Genomic DNA, 22,171 nt, shown 5'->3' on the forward strand with positions numbered 1-22,171 from the left:
TTTGCCCCAGGAGCCTTGAGGAGATGGGAGGAGGATTGCATGTTCCACGATGAGTCAGTGTCCAGTCCACCCTCTGTCTGTGACTCATTGAATAAAGCACATCCGTCAGAGTGTCTGTCCCTGTAACTCAGGCCACTGTGACCCCTCGGTCCTTGTAACCTCCCTGGATGACTAATAACACTTCTAGCATCCCCCCGTAAAGGGTTCCGGTGTCTTGGCATGCGTCCCAAATGGTAACCTTTTCCCTTTAAAGTGCACTTGTAGAGCACTATAAAGAGAATGGGCCAGTAATCAAAGGTCGCTGGTTCGAATCGCTGAGGTGAAAAATCTGTCGATGTCCCCTTCTTGAGCAAGGCACTTAACCCTAATTGCTCCTGTAAGTTACTCTGGATAAGAGCGTCTGCTAAATGAAAATAAATGGAAATGGAATGGGGTACCATTTGACCGCAGACTATGTCTCTGTATACAGTCATATCCTAGTGTGGTGCCATTCTTTCTGGCGAATGACAAGTCTGCACATTCGCCATTGTCTAAGTTTCTGTTATGCTCAACAACCATTGAAAAGTGCATAATAATAATGATACTATTAAAATGGCATTTACTGTATAGATGAGTTGTGCGCAATACCCTGCTGCTACTGAAGAAACACAAGACGTGTCTAACAGCATGTTACGGTCTCTGTTTTAATGTCCTCTCATTTCAAAACTAGATTGATTTGACTTTAGAATGTGACTGAATTCATCTCTTCTTTTGATTGCAATGTGTTATCAGAATATTTTGAAGTAATAAACCACACATATCAGACCACAGATCAGATCTCTATGTTTAGAACAGACTTTCTGAGCGTGTCTGACCGGGTCAGTGTGTGTGTGTGTGTGCACGTGTGTGTGTTGGCATTCACACAGCAGCCATCTCTCCTGAGCGTAAAAGTATAAAATGATTTATGTCGTTACAAAAGACAAACTAGACTGTCCTAAAACATAGTTCTGGTTCTAACTGTAACAACAGAAGGACGAGGTCACTCTTTTTAAGAGGGCTATTTAATCATGGTTGTGTGAAATCAAAGGGAACGAACAGCAGTGTACTGATGGACCAGCATCACTGGCTGTCACATCACACACACACACACATTCCCGAGTGCTTATTATTAATGTCCTAATTAAAACACTGCTACCAGAATTGAGAAACATAAATATAAAACAGCTAAAGGATTTTTCCAGTTTCATATCTTAAAAAAAAAGAAAATAGTTATTATACAAAACATCATAATAATAGTAAAATGTGTCCAAGCTTTAAAAAACAAACAAAAAACAAGACTGACGAGTACAAGAATCAATATGATTGTGATGACCCACTCTGCCCAGGACCTCTAACTGCTGTAGGATGCAGTGATGAAAGTGAGTTATATTTCCATTCTAATTAGCCTGGTCCCAATGCTCCACAGCTCCAAACTCCAATCAGACATTCCGATACTAATGATTCCTACTTAGTAGTGACTATTGAACCCCCTGTCTCCTTACAATTAGAATGGCACTTCAACTGAAAGACATCACATTGGTGGGAAATACAGGGTTCAATGACTTATTGATGGATACGTTAACTAGCTGTGGTCTGCTATGGGGAACTGGAGGATGGGAGTCGGGTTCAGGAAGTAATATTAAGCAACGGTAGGGTTTAATTATTGACTTGGAGGGATATTGTGGGGATGAGAAGGACTGTCCATAGGGTGAAGGAAATAGGGTGCGTTGAGGAGTACAATTGGGAATGGTGGGCTTTTTTGGGGAGATGGTGTTGGGGTGGGAGTGTTAGTGAGGGGTGTCGTTGAGGCGTTGTACTACTGGCAGGTGTGGCCTGCCTCCTGCTGCAGCACCATCTCATCCATGCGTCCCTGCCAGGTGTCAATGGTGGTGAAGATCTGGGCTGAGGTGATGGGGTATGTGTAGCGCTCCTTGTCCATCCCCTGCTTGTCAATCATCACCATGTTGAAGTTATTATGGGAGATCTGGAGCAGTAACCTAGGCAACATACATCAACACTTCCATCAGGTCAAGGCTGAACACACAATGGTAGGTCTGAAGAATGAGTTATAGGTTTGTCATGAATGATGATGACGGTGTGTGTATGTGTGTGTGTACCGGAGTTGTAGAGCCAGCCCTGGGGGGATGAGTCTGTGGCTGATACGGCCAATCTGTGCTGGGTAAATCCCGACCAGCTCAATCACCGTCACATGCCTGAGATCCAGACCACACTGGGCATGCTGGAATACACACACATTTACATTATAACCACACCAAAAAACACACAAATAGCATTGTACACACAAGCACAGAACATGAAAATGCACTCACATACAAATTCAAGTAATGTCAACAAAGTTCACAGAATCCATCACCTGGCCTGTTAAAGGCCCAGTGCAGTAAAAAACATGAAAAAACATCCTGTTTTTTATATATATTTCCACACTATGAAGTTGGAATAATACTGTGAAATTGTGAAAATGCCCTTGTAGTGTAAGAGGTGTTTGAAAAGACTGCCTGAAATTTCAGCCTACTTGAGTGAGATTGAGTTTTGGTGACATCACCAGGCGGTAAATTAGTTAATAGACCAATAAGAGAGAGAGTTACAAACCTCTCGCTAACAGCTAGTTTTACCTTCCCCACTCAGACCACTCCCAGACAGTCCTAGTACTATTCTTGCTTTAGAAATTGCTCTTTGCTCTTTTAGACCATTTTAATTGAAAACAATCACAGTAAGGTACTTAATTGTTTCCCATAAAGGATTTGATAACGAGATGAAATTGGCTGCATTGGACCTTTAAAGGTGAGGTTGTAATGACTCACCGCGTATGACAAGAGTCACCTCTTTCCTGACACTTTAAAGGTCAGGCTTTTTAAAGGCTGCTCCCTTTTAATATCTTTTGACAGGCAGAAAATCATCCAAACTCAGAATAGCCTGAATTTACAGAGCACACCGGCATTGTTTATGCTGCGCGGTGACATTTTCTCTGTTTACCAGAAACTGAGGAACTACACACCCCATCAGCAGAACCACAGACAATTTGACCTACTCCCCCACTCGGTCTCTCTCTTTCCTCACGCTCTGCCTTTCTCCCCTCCCTCTCCCTCCCTCCATCCTTCCCTCCTACTCCCTCACCTGTAGATTAGTCATTTGGAACCTGTAGTAATGATTGGCAGCTGTGGGAGCAGAAATGATGAGGAGGCGTCGTTTCTCATAGAACTGGTCCAGCAGACCTGAGGCTGTACGCACCCCCACGTTGATGTTCATAGCTGTGACATAACATGTTATGACATAATAAAACACTACATCATTGCAACATATCACATCATCACATTCTATGAAAGCAAATAATGTAACTTGATTTGCAATTGCCCAAAAAAACTCAAAATGTTAATTTCATTGCTCTGTTTTACTTGTCTTTACTGGTCTTGTTGTTATAAAGTTTGCTATGACTTGTTCCTTCCACAGCATATATCAGAAGTGCTATATGGAGTGTCACTGTATTTTAAAATATGATAGCAGTATAATACTGTCTCTTCTATTAGACAATAATCCACTTAAGTATGTGTCACAGACAGTGCTGGTCGATGTCTGAGCAGGCGGTATTGATCTGCTGGATCTCTGTGATCGATCGACAGCCCATCCTGGCCGAGGGAGACATCCCCGTTTTCACCTCCAGCGAACCCCTCAGCACCCCTGATCACAACTTCAATGCTGCTAAACACACAGCATGGTGGATGTGTAATGTACAGTTGAAGTCAAACGTTTACATACACTTAGGTTGGAGTCAATAAAACTAGTTTTTCAACCACTCCACAAATGTCTTGTTAACAAACTATAGTTTTGGCAAGTCAGTTAGGACATCTACTTTGTGCATGACACAAGTCATTTTTCCAACAATTGTTTACAGACAGATTATTTCACTTATAATTCACTGTATCACAATTCCAGTGGGTCAGAAGTTTACATACACTAAGTTGACTTTGCCTTTAAACAGCTTGGAAAATTCCAGAAAAATATGTCATGGCTTTAGAAGCTTCTATTAGGCTAATTTACATAATTTGAGTCAATTGGAGGTGTACCTGTGGATGTATTTCAAGGTCTACCTTCAAACTCAGTGCCTCTTTGCATAACATCATAGTAAAATATAAAGAAATCAGCCAAGACCTCCACAATTCTGGTTCATCCTTGGGAGCAATTTCCAAATGCCTGAAGGTACCACGTTCATCTGTACAAACAATAGTACGCAAGTATAAACATCATGGGACCACGCAGCCATCATACCGCTCAGGAAGGAGACACGTTCTGTCTCCTAGAGATGAACGTACTTTGGCGTGCGAAAAGTGCAAATCAATCCCAGAACAACTGCAAAGGACCTTGTGAAGATGCTGGAGGAAGCAGGTACAAAAGTATCTATATCCACAGTAAAACGAGCCCTATATCGACATAACCTGAAAGGCCGATCAGCAAGGAAGAAGCCACTGCTCCGAAACTGCAATAAAAAAAAGCCAGACTACGGTTTGCAACTGCACATGGGGACAAAGATCGTACTTTTTGGACAAATGTCCTCTGGTCTGATGAAACAAAAATAGAACTGTTTGGCCATAATGACCATTAGTTATGTTTGGAGAAAAAAAAGGGGGAGGCTTGCAAGCCGAAGAACACCATCCCAACAGTGAAGCACGGAGGTGGCAGCATCATGTTGTGGGGGTGCTGTGCTGCAGGAAGGACTGTTGCACTTCACAAAATAGATGGCATCATGAGGATGGGAAAATTATTTGGATATATTGAAGCAACATCTCAAGGCATCAGTCAGGAAGTTAAAGCTTGGTCGCAAATGGGTCTTCCAAATGGACAATGACCACAAGCATACTTCCAAAGTTGTGGCAAAATGGCTTAAGGACAACCAAGTCAAGGTATTGGAGTGGCCATCACAAGGCCCTGACCTCAATCCTATTGAACATTTGTAGACAGAACTGAAAAAGCATGTACGAGCAACGAGGCCTACAAACCTGATTCAGTTATACCAGCTCTGTCAGGAGGAATGGGCCAAAATTCACCTGACTTATTGTGGGAAGCTTGTGGAAGGCTACCTGAAACATTTGACCCAAGTTAAACAATTTAAAGGCAATGATACCAAATACTAACTGAGTGTATGTAAACTTCTGACCCACTGGGAATGTGATGAAATAAATGAAAGCTGAAATAAATCATTCTCTCTACTATTATTCTGACATTTCACATTCTTAAGATAAAGTATTGATCCTAACTGAACTAAGACAGGGACTTTTTACTAGGATTAAATGTCAGGAATTGTGAAAAACTGAGTTTAAATGTATTTGACTAAGGTGTATGTAAACTTCCGACTTCAACTGTATGTGTGTGTGGTTTATAGTGATGGGGGAAAAAATCAATAGTTACATATCGGGATATTATTTTTGACGATATATCGTATCATTTTGAAAATATCACAATATCATTATTGTGCTGGTTTGATGTGCCTGCATGTTCTCATTCTTCTTTTTAAATAGGGAGTCAATTTGTTTTTCAGAACTTTTATTTCCATGTCTGATCAAAACTCAGTTTCTCATGGCTCTCTCTTGTCCCTCTGCAGCAGACAGATGGTGAGCAATATGTTTGGAACATCGAATCACAATATAAACACAGTATTGAATCGCAATACATATAGATTCGTGATAATCGCAATACATTTCGTATCGACACAAGTATCGTGATGATATTGTATCGGGAGGTCCTTAGCAAATCCCAGCCCTATTGGTTTATGTGAAGTGTAAAGTACTGTATGTGTGTCTGTGAGGTGTGCTTATGTGATGTGAACAATATGTGTGTATGTGTGTGTGTATACATACGTGTGTGTGTGTGTGTGTGTGTGTGTGTGTGTGTGTGTGTGTGTGTGCACAGATATGTACCTGCACAGTTGGTTTCCGTGCCTGACCAGGTGAGTCCATACTGGCACACCCTGGCAGCACTGCCCTGGAGTTCATACCCTCCTGTACATTTGAAATCACAGGTGGCTCCGTAGTTATCTCCATCACTGTCACACTTCATATAGCCGTTTTCTGGAGGGGTGATGGGGCTGCAGCGACGCACTGGTGGCACAAAATAGATTCAGACACACACTCTAAGGCTGTGTTCATGCATCCCAATTCTGATACTTTTTTTGCTAATTTTGTATTTTGACCAATCATTTCAGCTCTGAAAAAGATCTGATGTGAAAAGATCTGACGTGATAGGTCAAAAGACCAATTAGTGGAATATAAAAATTGTCTGATTGTGTAAAAGCAGCCTAACAGGCATAAATGTGTAAGTGTTCTGTGTTTGTTCCTTCAAATGTTGTCAGAACATTGCTGTCTGACTAGAAACACTGTAAAAATGTTGGGGGATCACCTCGTACTCTGACAGAGAAGCGGCAACTGCCTTTGTTCCCGGCGCGGTCATAGACGGTGTAGGACATCTTATGAAGCCCCTCTGGGAAGTGTCCAGGAGGCTTCCCTTTCAGGATCACACTGTAAACACAGCCTCAGTCAAATACTACACTGTGTCAATAGTACTGAAGCTTAACTAAAGACTTACCGTACTACTACTGCTACCATGACTACTACTATTACTGCTACTGCCACTAGACTTGGGCGGTATCCAGATGGTAATACCTTCATACCAACCTTGTGCTATACCGTGATATTCGGTAATGCCGGCACTGAACACAAGGGGAGCTGTTTTCTAATTCCACAGCCTCTGTAATCCTAAGGTTAGCAATGCTAACAAGTACATGTAAAATCTCATAGAGAATGCAAACTAAATGCTAACAAGTTCTTTGCAAATATTTTATACAGCCTCTGATCTAAATTATTTCCAGGATAAACGTCCCAGCTCATAAAGCTATACAAGTAACTCAAAAAGCTACTTAACAGTTTGCTGCAGGCACAAAACAAATACTAGACAGCAAGGCTCTTGATCCAGGAGGCGATTCTCTACTGTTACTAAGCCAAGCTAACCACTTTACTAGATAGCGAACTAGCTACTAAATTAGCAAACCAAATACACAACTGCAGAACATTTAGCACATTTTAGACAGTTAAATTAATAGCTATAAAATATCTAGCTGGCAAACATTTAGTTGTGAATTCCATACTGTAACTAGATGTGTGCTGCACAACAGTGAGTGACTCACAAGTCTCTTGTTGTTGTGTGCTTGTAAACAAACACCACGTGAAGGAGGACTACCGGTAAGAAAAAATATGTGACAGGTAAAATAAAGAACGCAATCTTCTTTATTGCCTATCATATTGCACTAGCTGACTGCAGGTATTTACTTAAAAAGTAACTACAAATATTCAAATGTATACAAAAACTTCAAATAAATAGTTTAAACGATATTGAAAAAACATCCTGCGGCCATTTCCAAATATCCCGGTATACGGTATATACATGGTAGAGGTCGACCGATTAATCTGCATGGCTGATTAATTTGGGCCAATTTCACGTTTTCATAACAAATCGGTAATCTGCATTTTGGTACGCCGTTTATGGCCGATTACATTGCAATCCACGAGGAGACTGTATGGCAGGCTGGTCACCTGTTACGCAAGTGCAGCAAGGAGCCAAGGTAAGTTTCTAGCTAGTGTAGCGGTGTCATGTTGTTCCCCTAGATTATGCACCAAGTTGCACACAAGGACCAATTCAAAATAGGCCAGGTCAAGAGGGGATAATAATAATAATTCAGTGTGTTTTTGAAACTTAATTACAGCTGCATAGCTAATGTTAGTTGTTGGTGTACAAACGTTTTTTCATATCTATATTGTACATACACGTGATTGTAAAAGTTTTGTATATTTTGGTTTGGCCCATCGAGGGTTATCTGTATTTCCATACCCCCTTATTGTTCTCTTTTGCCTGACATTCGGCAAGCAAAGTATGTTGTCCGTGGCTCGGAAATTGTTCAATATAAACCGTGGTAATGTTACACAATGTGGACAATATAAAGATTTATTAAAGTTTCACCGAGCTCGCTAACTAGGGTACCTATTGTAACTTGTGAGTACTTGGGACGGTGTTTGAGTGAGTTTCTATGAGCTCGCGCAGGTGCCTGAGAGCTATGACTGCGCCAAGGGCTAAAATATTGTGTGTTGTCTCTTCGTGTGCAGGGCAAATAAAAATAATCCAACCAGCAGACCTCCAGTTGTGGCAGTGTCCTAATTAAAAGTACACAACGCAGAACGAACCACGCTACACTAGCATTAAACTTATCTTATAAAAAACAATCAATCTTAACATAATCACAAGTTAATTACACATGGTTGATGATATTACTAGTTTAACTAGCTTGTCCTGCGTTGCATATAATCAATCATTATTCAGTCATTGTTAGTCACTGCTAGCGGCTTTTACCTTTTACCTTCTGCACAGCCAGCCAGTTTTTTAACCTGGATAATACTTGCCAGTCCAGCTTCCCTGCCCCATCCACCGCTGCCCCCTGGACACTGATCACTTGGCTACATAGCTGATGCATGCTGGACTGTCCATTAATCACGGTACTCCATTCTGCTTGTTTATGTTTTATCTGTCGGCCCCAGCCGCACTCAGGCTCTGTGTGTAGTTAATCCGACCCTCCCTGCCCAGTCAACGCCATTTTACCTGCAGTTGTTGTGCTAGCTGATTAGCTGTTGTTGTCTCACCTACTGTTTTAGCTACTGTTTTAGCTAGCTCTCCCAATTCAACACCTGTGATTACTGTATGCCTCGCTGTATGTCTCTCTCAAATGTCAATATGCCTTGTGTACTGTTGTTCAGGTTAGTTATCATTGTTTTAGTTTACAATGGAGCCCCTAGTTCCACTCTTCATACCCCTGATACCTCCTTTGTCCCACCTCCCACACATGCGGTGACCTCACCCATTACAACCAGCATGTCCAGTGATACAACCTCTCTCATCATCACCCAGTGCCTGGGCTTACCTCCGCTGTACCCGCACCCCACCATACCCCTGTCTGCGCATTATGCCCTGAATATATTCTACCATGCCCAGAAATCTGCTCCTTTTATTCCTTGTCCCCAACGCTCTAAGCGACCAGTTTTGATAGCCTTTAGCCGCACCCTCATTCTACTCCTCCTCTGTTCCGCGGGTGATGTGGAGGTAAACCCAGGCCCTGCATGTCCCCAGGCACCCTCATTTGTTGACTTCTGTGATCGAAAAAGCCTTGGTTTCATGCATGTCAACATCAGAAGCCTCCTCCCTAAGTTTGTTTTACTCACTGCTTTAGCACACTCTGCTAACCCTGATGTCCTTGCCGTGTCTGAATCCTGGCTCAGGAAGGCCACCAAAAATTCTGAGATTTCCATACCCAACTATAACATTTTCTGTCAAGATAGAACTGCCAAAGGGGGAGGAGTTGCAGTCTACTGCAGAGATAGCCTGCAAAGTAATGTCATACTTTCCAGGTCCATACCCAAACAGTTCGAACTACTAATTTTGAAAATTACTCTCTCCAGAAATAAGTCTCTCACTGTTGCCGCCTGCTACCGACCCCCCTCAGCTCCCAGCTGTGCCCTGGACACCATTTGTGAATTGATCGCCCCCCATCTAGCTTCAGAGTTTGTTCTGTTATAGGTGACCTAAACTGGGATATGCTTAACACCCCAGCAGTCCTACAATCTAAGCTAGATGCCCTCAATCTCACACAAATCATCAAGGAACCCACCAGGTACAACCCTAAATCTGTAAACAAGGGCACCCTCATAGATGTCATCCTGACCAACTGGCCCTCCAAATACACCTCCGCTGTCTTCAACCAGGATCTCAGCGATCACTGCCTCATTGCCTGTATCCGCTACGGAGCCGCAGTCAAATGACCACCCCTCATCACTGTCAAACGCTCCCTAAAACACTTCTGTGAGCAGGCCTTTCTAATCGACCTGGCCCGGGTATCCTGGAAGGACATTGACCTCATCCCGTCAGTTGAGGATGCCTGGTCATTCTTTAAAAGTAACTTCCTCACCATTTTAGATAAGCATGCTCCGTTCAAAAAATGCAGAACTAAGAACAGATATAGCCCTTGCTTCACTCCAGACCTGACTGCCCTCGACCAGCACAAAAACATCCTGTGGCGGACTGCAATAGCATCGAATAGTCCCCGCGATATGCAACTGTTCAGGGAAGTCAGGAACCAATACACGCAGTCAGTCAGGAAAGCTAAGGCCAGCTTCTTCAGGCAGAAGTTTGCATCCTGTAGCTCCAACTCTTTTGGGACACTGTGAAGTCCATGGAGAACAAGAGCACCTCCTCCCAGCTGCCCACTGCACTGAGGCTAGGTAACACGGTCACCACCGATAAATCCATGATTATCGAAAACTTCAACAAGCATTTCTCAACGGCTGGCCATGCCTTCCGCCTGGCTACTCCAACCTCGGCCAACAGCTCAGCCCCCCCCCCCGCAGCTACTCGCTCAAGCCTCTCCAGGTTCTCCTTTACCCAAATCCAGATGTTCTGAAAGAGCTGCAAAACCTGGACCCATACAAATCAGCTGGGCTTGACAATCTGGACCCTCTATTTCTGAAACTATCCGCCGCCATTGTCGCAACCCCTATTACAAGCCTGTTCAACCTCTCTTTCATATCGTCTGAGATTCCCAAGGATTGGAAAGCTGCCGCAGTCATTCCCCTCTTCAAAGGGGGAGACACCCTGGACCCAAACTGTTACAGACCTATATCCATCCTGCGCTGCCTATCTAAGGTCTTCGAAAGCCAAGTCAACACCGTACCTTCCGTACCTTCTCCGCTGTGCCGGTCACGGGTGCACCTCAGCCACGCTCAAGGTACTAAACGATATCATAACCGCCATCGATAAAAGACAGTACTGTGCAGCCATCTTCATCGACCTTGCCAAGGCTTTCGACTCTGTAAATCACCATATTCTTATCGGCAGACTCAGTAGCCTCGGTTTTTCGGATGACTGCCTTGCCTGGTTCACCAATTACTTTGCAGACAGAGTTCAGTGTGTCAAATCGGAGGACATGCTGTCCGGTCCTCTGGCAGTCTCTATGGGGGTGCCACAGGGTTCAATCCTCGGGCCGACTCTTTTCTCTGTATACAGTGCCTTGCGAAAGTATTCGACCCCCTTGAACTTTGCGACCTTTTGCCACATTTCAGGCTTCAAACATAAAGATATAAAACTGTATTTTTTTTGTGAAGAATCAACAACAAGTGGGACACAATCATGAAGTGGAACAACATTTATTGGATATTTCAAACTTTTTTAACAAATCAAAAACTGAAAAATTGGTCGTGCAAAATTATTCAGCCCCTTTACTTTCAGTGCAGCAAACTCTCTCCAGAAGTTCAGTGAGGATCTCTGAATGATCCAATGTTGACCTAAATGACTAATGATGATAAATACAATCCACCTGTGTGTAATCAAGTCTCCGTATAAATGCACCTGCACTGTGATAGTCTCAGAGGTCCGTTAAAAGCGCAGAGAGCATCATGAAGAACAAGGAACACACCAGGCAGGTCCGAGATACTGTTGTGAAGATGTTTAAAGATTTCCCAAGCTTTAAACATCCCAAGGAGCACTGTGCAAGCGATAATATTGAAATGGAAGGAGTATCAGACCACTGCAAATCTACCAAGACCTGGCCGTCCCTCTAAACTTTCAGCTCATACAAGGAGAAGACTGATCAGAGATGCAGCCAAGAGGCCCATGATCACTCTGGATGAACTGCAGAGATCTACAGCTGAGGTGGGAGACTCTGTCCATAGGACAACAATCAGTCGTATATTGCACAAATCTGGCCTTTATGGAAGAGTGGCAAGAAGAAAGCCATTTCTTAAAGATATCCATAAAAAGTGTCGTTTAAAGTTTGCCACAAGCCACCTGGGAGACACACCAAACATGTGGAAGAAGGTGCTCTGGTCAGATGAAACCAAAATTGAACTTTTTGGCAACAATGCAAAACGTTATGTTTGGCGTAAAAGCAACACAGCTCATCACCCTGAACACACCATCCCCACTGTCAAACATGGTGGTGGCAGCATCATGGTTTGGGCCTGCTTTTCTTCAGCAGGGACAGGGAAGATGGTTAAAATTGATGGGAAGATGGATGGAGCCAAATACAGGACCATTCTGGAAGAAAACCTGATGGAGTCTGCAAAAGACCTGAGACTGGGACGGAGATTTGTCTTCCAACAAGACAATGATCCAAAACATAAAGCAAAATCTACAATGGAATGGTTCAAAAATAAACATATCCAGGTGTTAGAATGGCCAAGTCAAAGTCCAGACCTGAATCCAATCGAGAATCTGTGGAAAGAACTGAAAACTGCTGTTCACAAATGCTCTCCATCCAACCTCACTGAGCTTGAGCTGTTTTGCAAGGAGGAATGGGAAAAAATTTCAGTCTCTCGATGTGCAAAACTGATAGAGACATACCCCAAGCGACTTACAGCTGTAATCGCAGCAAAAGGTGGCGCTACAAAGTATTAACTTAAGGGGGCTGAATAATTTTGCACGCCCAATTTGTCAGTTTTTGATTTGTTAAAAAAGTTTGAAATATCCAATAAATGTCGTTCCACTTCATGATTGTGTCCCACTTGTCGATTCTTCACAAAAAAATACAGTTTTATATCTTTATGTTTGAAGCCTGAAATGTGGCAAAAGGTCGCAAAGTTCAAGGGGGCGAATACTTTCGCAAGGCACTGTATATCAATGATGTTGCTCTTGCTGCGGGCGATTCCCTGATCCACCTCTACGCAGACGACACCATTCTATATACTTCCGGCCCGTCCTTGGACACTGTGCTATCTAACCTCCAAACGAGCTTCCATACAACACTCCTTCCGTGGCCTCCAACTGCTCTTAAACGCTAGTAAAACCAAATGTATGCTTTTCAACCGTTCGCTGCCTGCACCCGCATGCCTGACCAGCATCACCACCCTGGATGGTTCCGACCTTGAATATGTGGACATCTATAAGTACCTAGGTGTCTGGCTAGACTGCAAACTCTCCTTCCAGACTCATATCAAACATCTCCAATCGAAAATCAAATCAAGAGTCGGCTTTCTATTCCGCAACAAAGCCTCCTTCACTCACGCCGCCAAACTTACCCTAGTAAAACTGACTATCCTACCGATCCTCGACTTCGGCGATGTCATCTACAAAATTGCTTCCAACACTCTACTCAGCAAACTGGATGCAGTTTATCACAGTGCCATCCGTTTTGTCACTAAAGCTCCTTATACCACCCACCACTGCGACTTGTATGCTCTAGTCGGCTGGCCCTCGCTACATATTCGTCGCCAGACCCACTGGCTCCAGGTCATCTACAAGTCCATGCTAGGTAAAGCTCCGCGTTATCTCAGTTCACTGGTCACGATGGCAACACCCATCCGTAGCACGCGCTCCAGCAGGTGTATCTCACTGATCATCCCTAAAGCCAACACCTCATTTGGCCGCCTTTCGTTCCAGTTCTCTGCTGCCTGTGACTGGAACGAATTGCAAAAATCGCTGAAGTTGAAGACTTATCTCCCTCACCAACTTCAAACATCTGCTATCTGAGCAGCTAACCGAGCGCTGCAGCAGTACATAGTCTATCGGTAAACAGCCCACCCATTTTTACCTACCTCATCCCCATACTGTTTTTATTTATTTACTTTTCTGCTCTTTTGCACACCAATATCTCTACCTGTACATGACTATCTGATCATTTATCACTCCAGTGTTGTTAATCTGCAAAATTGTAATTATTCGCCTTATTATTCGCTATCATGCCTTTTGCACACAATGTATATAGACTTCCCTTTTTTTTCTACTGTGTTACTGACTTGTTAATTGTTTACTCCATGTGTAACTCTGTGTTGTCTGTTCACACTGCTATGCTTTTTCTTGGCCAGGTCGCAGTGGCAAATGAGAACTTGTTCTCAACTAGCCTACCTGGTTAAATAACGGTGAAATAAATAAAAATAAAATAACTTTTTTTCCAAACGGGTGCCGATTTAACAAAAAGTGCATTCGCGAAAAAAGCAAAATCGTAGCACCAATGTACCTAACCATAAACATCAATGACTTTCTTAAAATCAATACACAAGTATATTTTTTAAAACCTGCATATTTAGTTAAAAATAATCATAGTCACTTCTCTTGCGCTCAGTGTAAGCAGAGTCAGGGTATATGCAGCAATTTGGGCCGCCTGGCTCGTTGCGAACTGTGTGAAGACCATTTCTTCCTAACAAAGACCGTAATTAATTTGCCAGAATTTTACATAATTATGACATAACATTGAAGGTTGTACAATGTAACAGCAATATTTAGACTTAGGGTTGCCACCCGTTCGATAAAATACGGAACAGTTCCGTATTTCACTGATAAACGTTTTGTTTTCGAAATGATCGTTTCCGGATTTGACCATATTAATGACCTAAGGCTCATATTTCTGTGTGTTTATTATATTATAATTAAGTCTATGATTTGATGGAGCAGTCTGACTGAGCGGTGGTAGGCAGCAGAAGGCTCGTAAGCATTCATTCAAACAGCACTTTCCTGCGTTTGTCAGCAGCTCTTCACAAAGCTTGAAGCATAGCGCTGTTTATGACTTCAAGCCTATCAACTCCCGAGAATAGGCTGGCAATATTATAGTGCCTATAAGAACATCCAATAGTCAAAGGTATATGAAATACAAATGGTATAGAGAGAAATAATCCTATAATTCCTATAATAACTACAACCTAAAACGTCTTAACTGGGAATATTGAAGACTCATGTTAAAATGAACCACCAGCTTTCATATGTTTTCATGGTCTGAGCAAGGAACTTAAACGTTAGCTTTTTTACATGGCATGTAACGTGCTTTGCTTGAAGGAGACCAGGGCTCAGCGTAATTTGTGGTCATCATATTTATTTCAATGAGAACCAGCACCAAAATAACAAAGTGAAACCAAAACGAACGTACCGTTCCGTAGGCTACAAGAGCTGTACAAAAACAAGATCCCACAACATAGGTGGGAAAAAGTCTACCTAAGTATGATTCCCAATCAGAGACAATGATAGACAGCTGCCTCTGATTGGGAACCACACTCGGCCAAACACAAAGAAATACAAAACATAGAATGCCCACCCCACATCACACCCTGACCTCACCAAGTAGAGAAATAAAACGTCTCTCTAAGGTCAGGGAGTGACAGTACCCCCCCCCCCCCCCCCCCTTGGCGGTGGCGGCTTCGGTTCGGTGTGTAGACCCCGCTCCACCTCTGGCTCCACGCACTTTTGTGGCGCCTCTGGTGCGGGGACCCTCGCCGCAGGCCCCGGACTGGGGACCGTCGCTAGAGGCCATCCGGAGGCCTGGGGACCGTCGCTGGAGGCCGCGGATTGGGGACCGTCGCTGGAGGCTCCGGACTGGGGACCGTCGCTGGAGGCTCCGGACTGGGGACCGTCGCTGGAGGCTCCGGACTGGAAACCTTCGCTGGAGGCTCCGGACTGGACACCGTCGCTGGAGGCTCCGGACTGGACACCGTCGCTGGAGGCTCCGGACTGGACACCGTCGCTGGAGGCTCCGGACTGGACACCGTCGCTGGAGGCTCCGGACTGGACACCGTCGCTGGAGGCTTCGTGGATCATCATTGGAGGCTTCGTGTCATGGATCATCACTGGAGGCTTCGTGCCATGGATCATCACTGGAGGCTTCGTGCCATGGATCATCACTGGAGGCTTCGTGCCATGGATCATCACTGGAGGCTTCGTGCCATGGATCATCACTGGAGGCTTCGGGCCATGGATCATCACTGGAGGCTTCGGGCCATGGATCATCACTGGAGGCTTCGGGCCATGGATCATCACTGGAGGCTTCGGCCCTGGATCATCACTGGAGGCTTCCTACGTGGAGCCGGAACAGGTCTTACTGGAATGAGGAGACGTACTGGAAGCCTGGTGCGTGGAGCTGCCACAGGGCTTACCAGGCTGGGGAGACATACTGGAGGCCTGGTACGTGGAATCAGGAGGATAGAGTTATGGTCAGATTTTCCTACATGGAGCCGGAACAGGTCTTACTGGAATGAGGAGACCAGCACTTTTGAATGCTGGTGGTGCTTTCACTCTAGTGGTAGCATGAGACGGAGTCTACAACCCACACAAGTGGCTCAGGTAGTGCAGCTCATACAGGATGGCACATCAATGCGAGCTGTGGCAAGAAGGTTTGCTGTGTCTGTCAGCGTAGTGTCCAGAGCATGGAGGCGCTACCAGGAGACAGGCCAGTACATCAGGAGACGTGGAGGAGGCCAACAACCCAGCAGCAGGACCGCTACCTCCGCCTTTGTGCAAGGAGGACCATTGCCAGAGCCCTGCAAAATTACCTCCAGCAGGCCACAAATGTGCATGTGTCTGCTCAAACGGTCAGAAACAGATTCCATGAGGGTGGTATGAGGGCCCGACGTCCACAGGTGGGGGTTGTGCTTACAGCCCAACACCGTGCAGGACGTTTGGCATTTGCCAGAGAACACCAAGATTGGCAAATTCGCCACTGGCGCACTGTGCTCTTCACAGATGAAAGCAGGTTCACACTGAGCACATGTGACAGACGTGACAGAGTCTGGAGACGCTGTGGAGAACGTTCTGCTGCCTGCAACATCCTCCAGCATGACCGGTTTGGCGATGGGTCAGTCATGGTGTGGGGTGGCATTTCTTTGGGGGGCCAAACAGGCCTCCATGTGCTCTCTAGAGGTAGCCTGACTGCCATTAGGTACTGAGATGAGATCCTCAGACCCCTTGTGAGACCATATGCTGGTGCGGTTGGCCCTGGGTTCCTCCTAATGCAAGACAATGCTAGACCTCATGTGGTTGGAGTGTGTCAGCAGTTCCTGCAAGAGGAAGGCATTGATGCTATGGACTGGCCCGCCCATTTTTGTGTGATTTTATTGTCAGCACATTCAACTATGTAAAGAAAAAAGTATTTAATATAGTATTTAAGAATATTTCATTAATTCAGATCTAGGATGTGTTATTTTAGTGTTCCCTTAATTTTTTTGAGCAGTGTATATATAAAAAAAATATATAAAAAAATAAAAATCGTCCGATTAATCGGTATCGGCATTTTTGGTCATCCAATAATCGGCACCGGTGTTGAAAAATCATAATCGGTCGACCTCTAATACACAGTATACAGCCCAAGCCTAACTACCACTAGATGTTATAAATGAAGGTTCAGTGGAGTTAGGGGTTAAGGATCAGGGGTCAGACTGACTCAGTGAGGATGCCATCGGCCGTGTCCTTGCCCTCCGGTGTGTCCCAGGTAACCCTGGCAGTGAGCTTGCCAGGCTCTGCCATCTTGTCCTTCAGGTTAGGACACTTTATTACTGGGGCATCCACATCTACCAGAGAAGGAGAGAGGAGATGGGGGAAAGAGTGGTTAAAAATGTCAGCAGATGTGGAGGGAAGAGAAACAGGAAGAGAGAAAAAGAATGTGCTTTTCCCTGTTCTGTTCTGTCATGTTATGTTGTGTTATGTTATGTCCTGTCTGTGTAATTGGGGTGATTTTAGACTAGAGAAGCTGCTGTGATGGAGTGCTGTTTCGCCGAGTCGTGGCTGAAAGACGACATTGATAATAACATACAGCTGGCTGGGTTTTACATGCATCGGCAAGATAGAACAGCTGCCTTTGGTAAGACAAGTGGTGGCGGTCTGTCTATTTGTCAATAACAGCTGGTGCACAAAATCTAATATTAATGAAGTCTCAAGGTTTTGCTCACCTGAGGTAGAGTATCTCATGATAACACGTAGACAACACTATTTACCAAGAGAGTTTATCTATATTTTTTGTAGCTGTCTATTTACCACCACAAATCGATGCTGGCACTAAGACCGCACTCAACGACCCGTATAAGGCCATATCAAACAAGAAAATGCTCATCCAGAGGCGGCACTCTCAGTGGCCGGGAACTTTAATGTAGGGAAACTTAAATCCATTTTACCTAATTTCTTCCAGCATGTTACATGTGCAACCAGAGGGAATAAACTCTAGACCACCTTTACTCCACACAGAGATGCATACAAAGCTCACCCTCCATTTGGAAAATCTGACCATAACTCTATCCTCCTGATTCCTGCTTACAAATCAAATATAATTGTATTTGTCACATGCGCCGAATACAACAGGTGTAGTAGACCTTACAGTGAAATGATAACTTACAAGCTGTTAACCAACAAAGCAGTTAAGAAAAATAAGTCTTAAGTAAAAAATTAAAATAACAATTCATTATAGAGCAGCATTAAAATAACAATAGCGAGGCTATATACGGGGGGTAGCGGTACAGAGTCAATGTGCAGGGGCACCGGTTAGTCAAGGTCATTGAGCAGGTTGGGAGCTTCAAGTTCCTTGGTGTCCACATCACCAACGAATTGTCATGGTCCAAGCACACCATGACAGTCGTGAAGAGGGCACGAAAATGCCTATTCCCTCTCAGGAGACTGAAAATATTTGTCATGGGTCCTCAGATCCTCAAAAAGTTATACAGCTGCACCATCGAGAGCATCCTGGTTGCATCACCGCCTGGTATGGCAACTGCTCGGCCTCCGACCGCAAGGCACTACAGAGGGTAGTGCGTACGGCCCAGTACACCAGTGGGTCCAAGCTTCCTACCATCCAGGACCTCTATACTGGATGGCAGGAAGCTTAGTGGTTAGAGCATTGGGCCAGTAAACGTAAGGTTGCTAGATCGAATAAGAACAAGGTAAAAATATGTACACAGCAGTTACACCGCTGTTCCTAGGCTGTCATTGTAAATAAGAATTTGTTCTTAACTGACTTGCCTAGTTAAGTAAAGGTTAAATAAAAATAAAACAAAAATATACCAGTAAGAGGAAGGCCCTAAAAATTGCCAAAGACTCCAGCCACCCTAGTAATAGACCTTTCTCTCTGCTACCGCAGTACCAGAGCACCAAGTCTAGGTCCAAAAGGCTTCTTAACAGCTTCTACCCCCAAGCCATAAGACTGCTGAACAACTAAGCAAATGGCTACCTGGACTATTTGCATTAAACCCCCATTTTTAAGCTGCTGCTACTCTGTTTATTATCTATGCATGGTCACTTTACCTCTACCTACATGTACAGACGTGGCCAAAAGTTGAGAATGACACTAAATATTAATTTCCACAAAGTTTGCTGCTTCAGTGTCTTTAGATATTTTTGTCAGATGTTACTATGGAATACTGACGTATAATTCCAAGCATTTCATAAGTGTCAAAGGCTTTTATTGACAATTACATGAAGTTGATGCAAAGAGTCAATATTTGCAGTGTTGACCCTTCTTTTTCAAGACCTCTGCAATCCGCCCTGGTATGCTGTCAATTAACGTCTGGGCCACATCCTGACTGATGGCAGCCCATTCTTGCATAATCAATGCTTGGAGTTTGTCAGAATTTGTAGGTTTTTGTTTGTCCACCCGCCTCTTGAGGATTGATCACACGTTCTCAATGGGATTACGGTCTGGGGAGTTTCCTGGCCATGGACCCAAAATATCTATGTTTTGTTCCCCAAGCCACTTAGGTTATCACTTTTGCCTTATGGCAAGGTGGTCCATCATGCTGGAAAAGGCATTGTTTGTCACCAAACTGTTCCTGGATGGTTGGGAGAAGTTCCTCTTGGAGGATGTGTTGGTACCATTCTTTATTCATGGCTGTGTTCTTAGGCAAAATTGTGAGTGAGCCCGCTCCCTTGGCTGAGAAGCAACCCGACACATGAATGGTCTCAGGATGCTTTACTGTTGGCATGACACAGGACTGATGGTAGCGCTCACCTTGTCTTCTCCAACCTTTTTTCCGGATGCCCCAAACAATCAGAAAGGGGATCCATCAGAGAAAATGACTTTACCCCAGTCGTCAGCAGTCCAATCCCTGTACCTTTTGCAGAATATCAGTCTGTCCCTGATGTTTTTCCTGGAGAGAAGTGGCTTATTTGCTGCCCTTCTTGACACCAGGCCATCCTCCAAAAGTCTTCGCCTCACTGTGCGTGCAGATGAACTCACACCTGCCTGCTGCCATTCCTGTACAAGCTCTGTGCTAGTGGTGCCCCGATCCCGCAGCTGAATCAACTTTAGGAGAAGGTCCTGGTGCTTGCTGGACTTTCTTGGGGCCCTGAAGCCTTCTTCACAACAATTGAATCGCTCTCCTTGAAGTTGTTGATGATCCGATAAATGGTTGATTATGGTGCAATCTTACTGGCAGCAATATCCTTGCCTGTGAAGCTCTTTTTGTGCAAAGCAATGATGATGGCATGTGTTTCCTTGCAGGTAACCATGGTTGACAGAGGAAGAACAATGATTCCAAGCACCACCCTCCTTTTGAAGCTTCCAGTCTGTTATTCGAACTCAATCAGCATGACAGAGTGATCTCCAGCCTTGTCCTCGTCAACACTCACACCTGTGTTAACGAGAGAATCACTGACATGATGTCAGCTGGTCCTTTTGTGGCAGGGCTGAAATGCAGTGGAAATGTTTTTGGGGGATTCAGTTCATTTACATGGCAAAGAGGGACTTTGCAATTAATTGCAATTCATCTGATCACTCTTCATAACATTCTGGAGTATATGCAAATTGCCATCACACAAACTGAGGCAGCAGACTGTGAAAATTAATATTTGTGTCATTCTCTAAACTTTTGGCCACGACTGTACATATTACGTCAATTACCTCGACTAACCAGTGCCCCCACACATGGACCGGTACCCCCTGTATATAGCCTTGTTACAGTTATTTTATTGTTGCTCTTTCATTATTTGCCATTTTTCTATTTTCTTATTTTTTACTTTTTATTTATTTATGGTTTACCTCAGTTTATTTAGTAAATATTTTCTAAACACTTAAAAAAACTGCATTGTTGGTTAAGGGCTTGTAAGCATTTCACTGTTGAAAAAATCAATTTGATTTGATTTGACAGCTACAGACAAACACCACACACACAAACGCCATACACATACTGTACATCGGTAAATGCACACACGCACGCACGCACACACATCCACACAAGCACTCTCTGACTCACCTATGCAGGCACTCTCCCCTGAGGTCCAGGTCTTGTGGTACTGGCAGGTGACAGTCTTGGACCCCTTCAGAGTGTATCCAAGGGAGCAGAAGAACTCACAGCGGGAGTTAAAGTAGGATCCATCTGAACACTTATAGCCACCATTAGCAGGCATCTGTAGCTTAGGACACCGGATCTCTGACAGGGAAACACAAATCAAGTCCAAAAATCTATTTTCACAAAGAGGGTGTATGATTAGCAGGTAGCTGATGAATCTGACAATGATACGATTGGTTGTGTGTATCTTCAGTGGTTACATACAGTACCAGTCAAAAGTTTGGACACACCTACTCTTTTCCGGGTTTTTCTTTATTTGTACTACATTTCTACATTGTAGAATAACAGTGAAGACATCGTAACTATAAAATAACACATATGGAATCATGTAGTAACCAAAAAAGTGTTAAACAAAATCAAAAATATATTTTATACTTGAGATTCTTCAAAGTAGCCACTCTTTGCCTTGATGACAACTTTGCACACTCTTGGCATTCTCTCAACCAGCTTCATGAGGTAGTCACCTGGAATTCATTTAAATTAACAGGTGTGCCTTGTTAAAAGTTAATATGGACTTAGTCTTATACAAATTATGGCAAGAACAGCTCAAATAAGCAAGGATCACAGCCTCTTTTTCAACTTTCGCAACTAGATTGCCGGGCAGGGTGGGTGTGGGGCCAGAGACGGCAGGGGTTCAAACTGTAGAACCCAGTTCTTACATTTGAATATAAAAATGGATTTGATCAAACAAAACTATGCTACCTTTTATCTCTGGGACCCTCAGGATGACAAATCAGAGCAAGATTACAGAATGTAAGTACATTATTTACCTTCTAAGGTGAATGTATCAAACCAGTTGCCGTGATAAAAGCATGTTGTTGTTTTGCACTCTCCTCAGACAATAACGTGGTATTTTTTCACTGTAATAGCTACTGTAAATTGGACAGTGCAGTTAGATTAACAAGAAGTTAAGCTTTCTGCCCATATAAGACATGTCTACTGTATGTCCTGGAAAGTTGGCTGTTACTTACAATGTCATTCTAGTCACATTAGCGCATATTAACAACAACCGTTCCAGTTTA

The 22,171-nt window shown here is 43.9% G+C and overlaps 1 protein-coding gene across 3 annotated transcripts in view; it reads right to left on the reverse strand.

The window, feature by feature from the left end:
* Positions 1-659: 659 nt before the first annotated feature.
* The window catches only part of LOC139380673 (sushi-repeat-containing protein SRPX-like), a 34,453-nt gene continuing 12,941 nt past the window's right edge, over positions 660-22,171 (reverse strand). For all 3 annotated transcript variants that reach the window (XM_071123593.1, XM_071123594.1, XM_071123595.1), the window contains 7 exons: positions 21,054-21,230; positions 17,261-17,387; positions 6,427-6,545; positions 5,949-6,128; positions 3,154-3,287; positions 2,136-2,257; positions 660-2,015 (listed from right to left, as the gene is read on the reverse strand). In XM_071123593.1, coding sequence (XP_070979694.1) covers positions 1,835-2,015; positions 2,136-2,257; positions 3,154-3,287; positions 5,949-6,128; positions 6,427-6,545; positions 17,261-17,387; positions 21,054-21,230 — 1,040 coding nt within the window. In that variant the 3' untranslated portion in view covers positions 660-1,834. The remainder of the gene's footprint in view (positions 2,016-2,135; positions 2,258-3,153; positions 3,288-5,948; positions 6,129-6,426; positions 6,546-17,260; positions 17,388-21,053; positions 21,231-22,171) is intronic.

Source organism: Oncorhynchus clarkii, chromosome 22 (assembly GCF_045791955.1).
Source record: "Oncorhynchus clarkii lewisi isolate Uvic-CL-2024 chromosome 22, UVic_Ocla_1.0, whole genome shotgun sequence".
Classification (NCBI taxonomy): domain Eukaryota; kingdom Metazoa; phylum Chordata; class Actinopteri; order Salmoniformes; family Salmonidae; genus Oncorhynchus; species Oncorhynchus clarkii.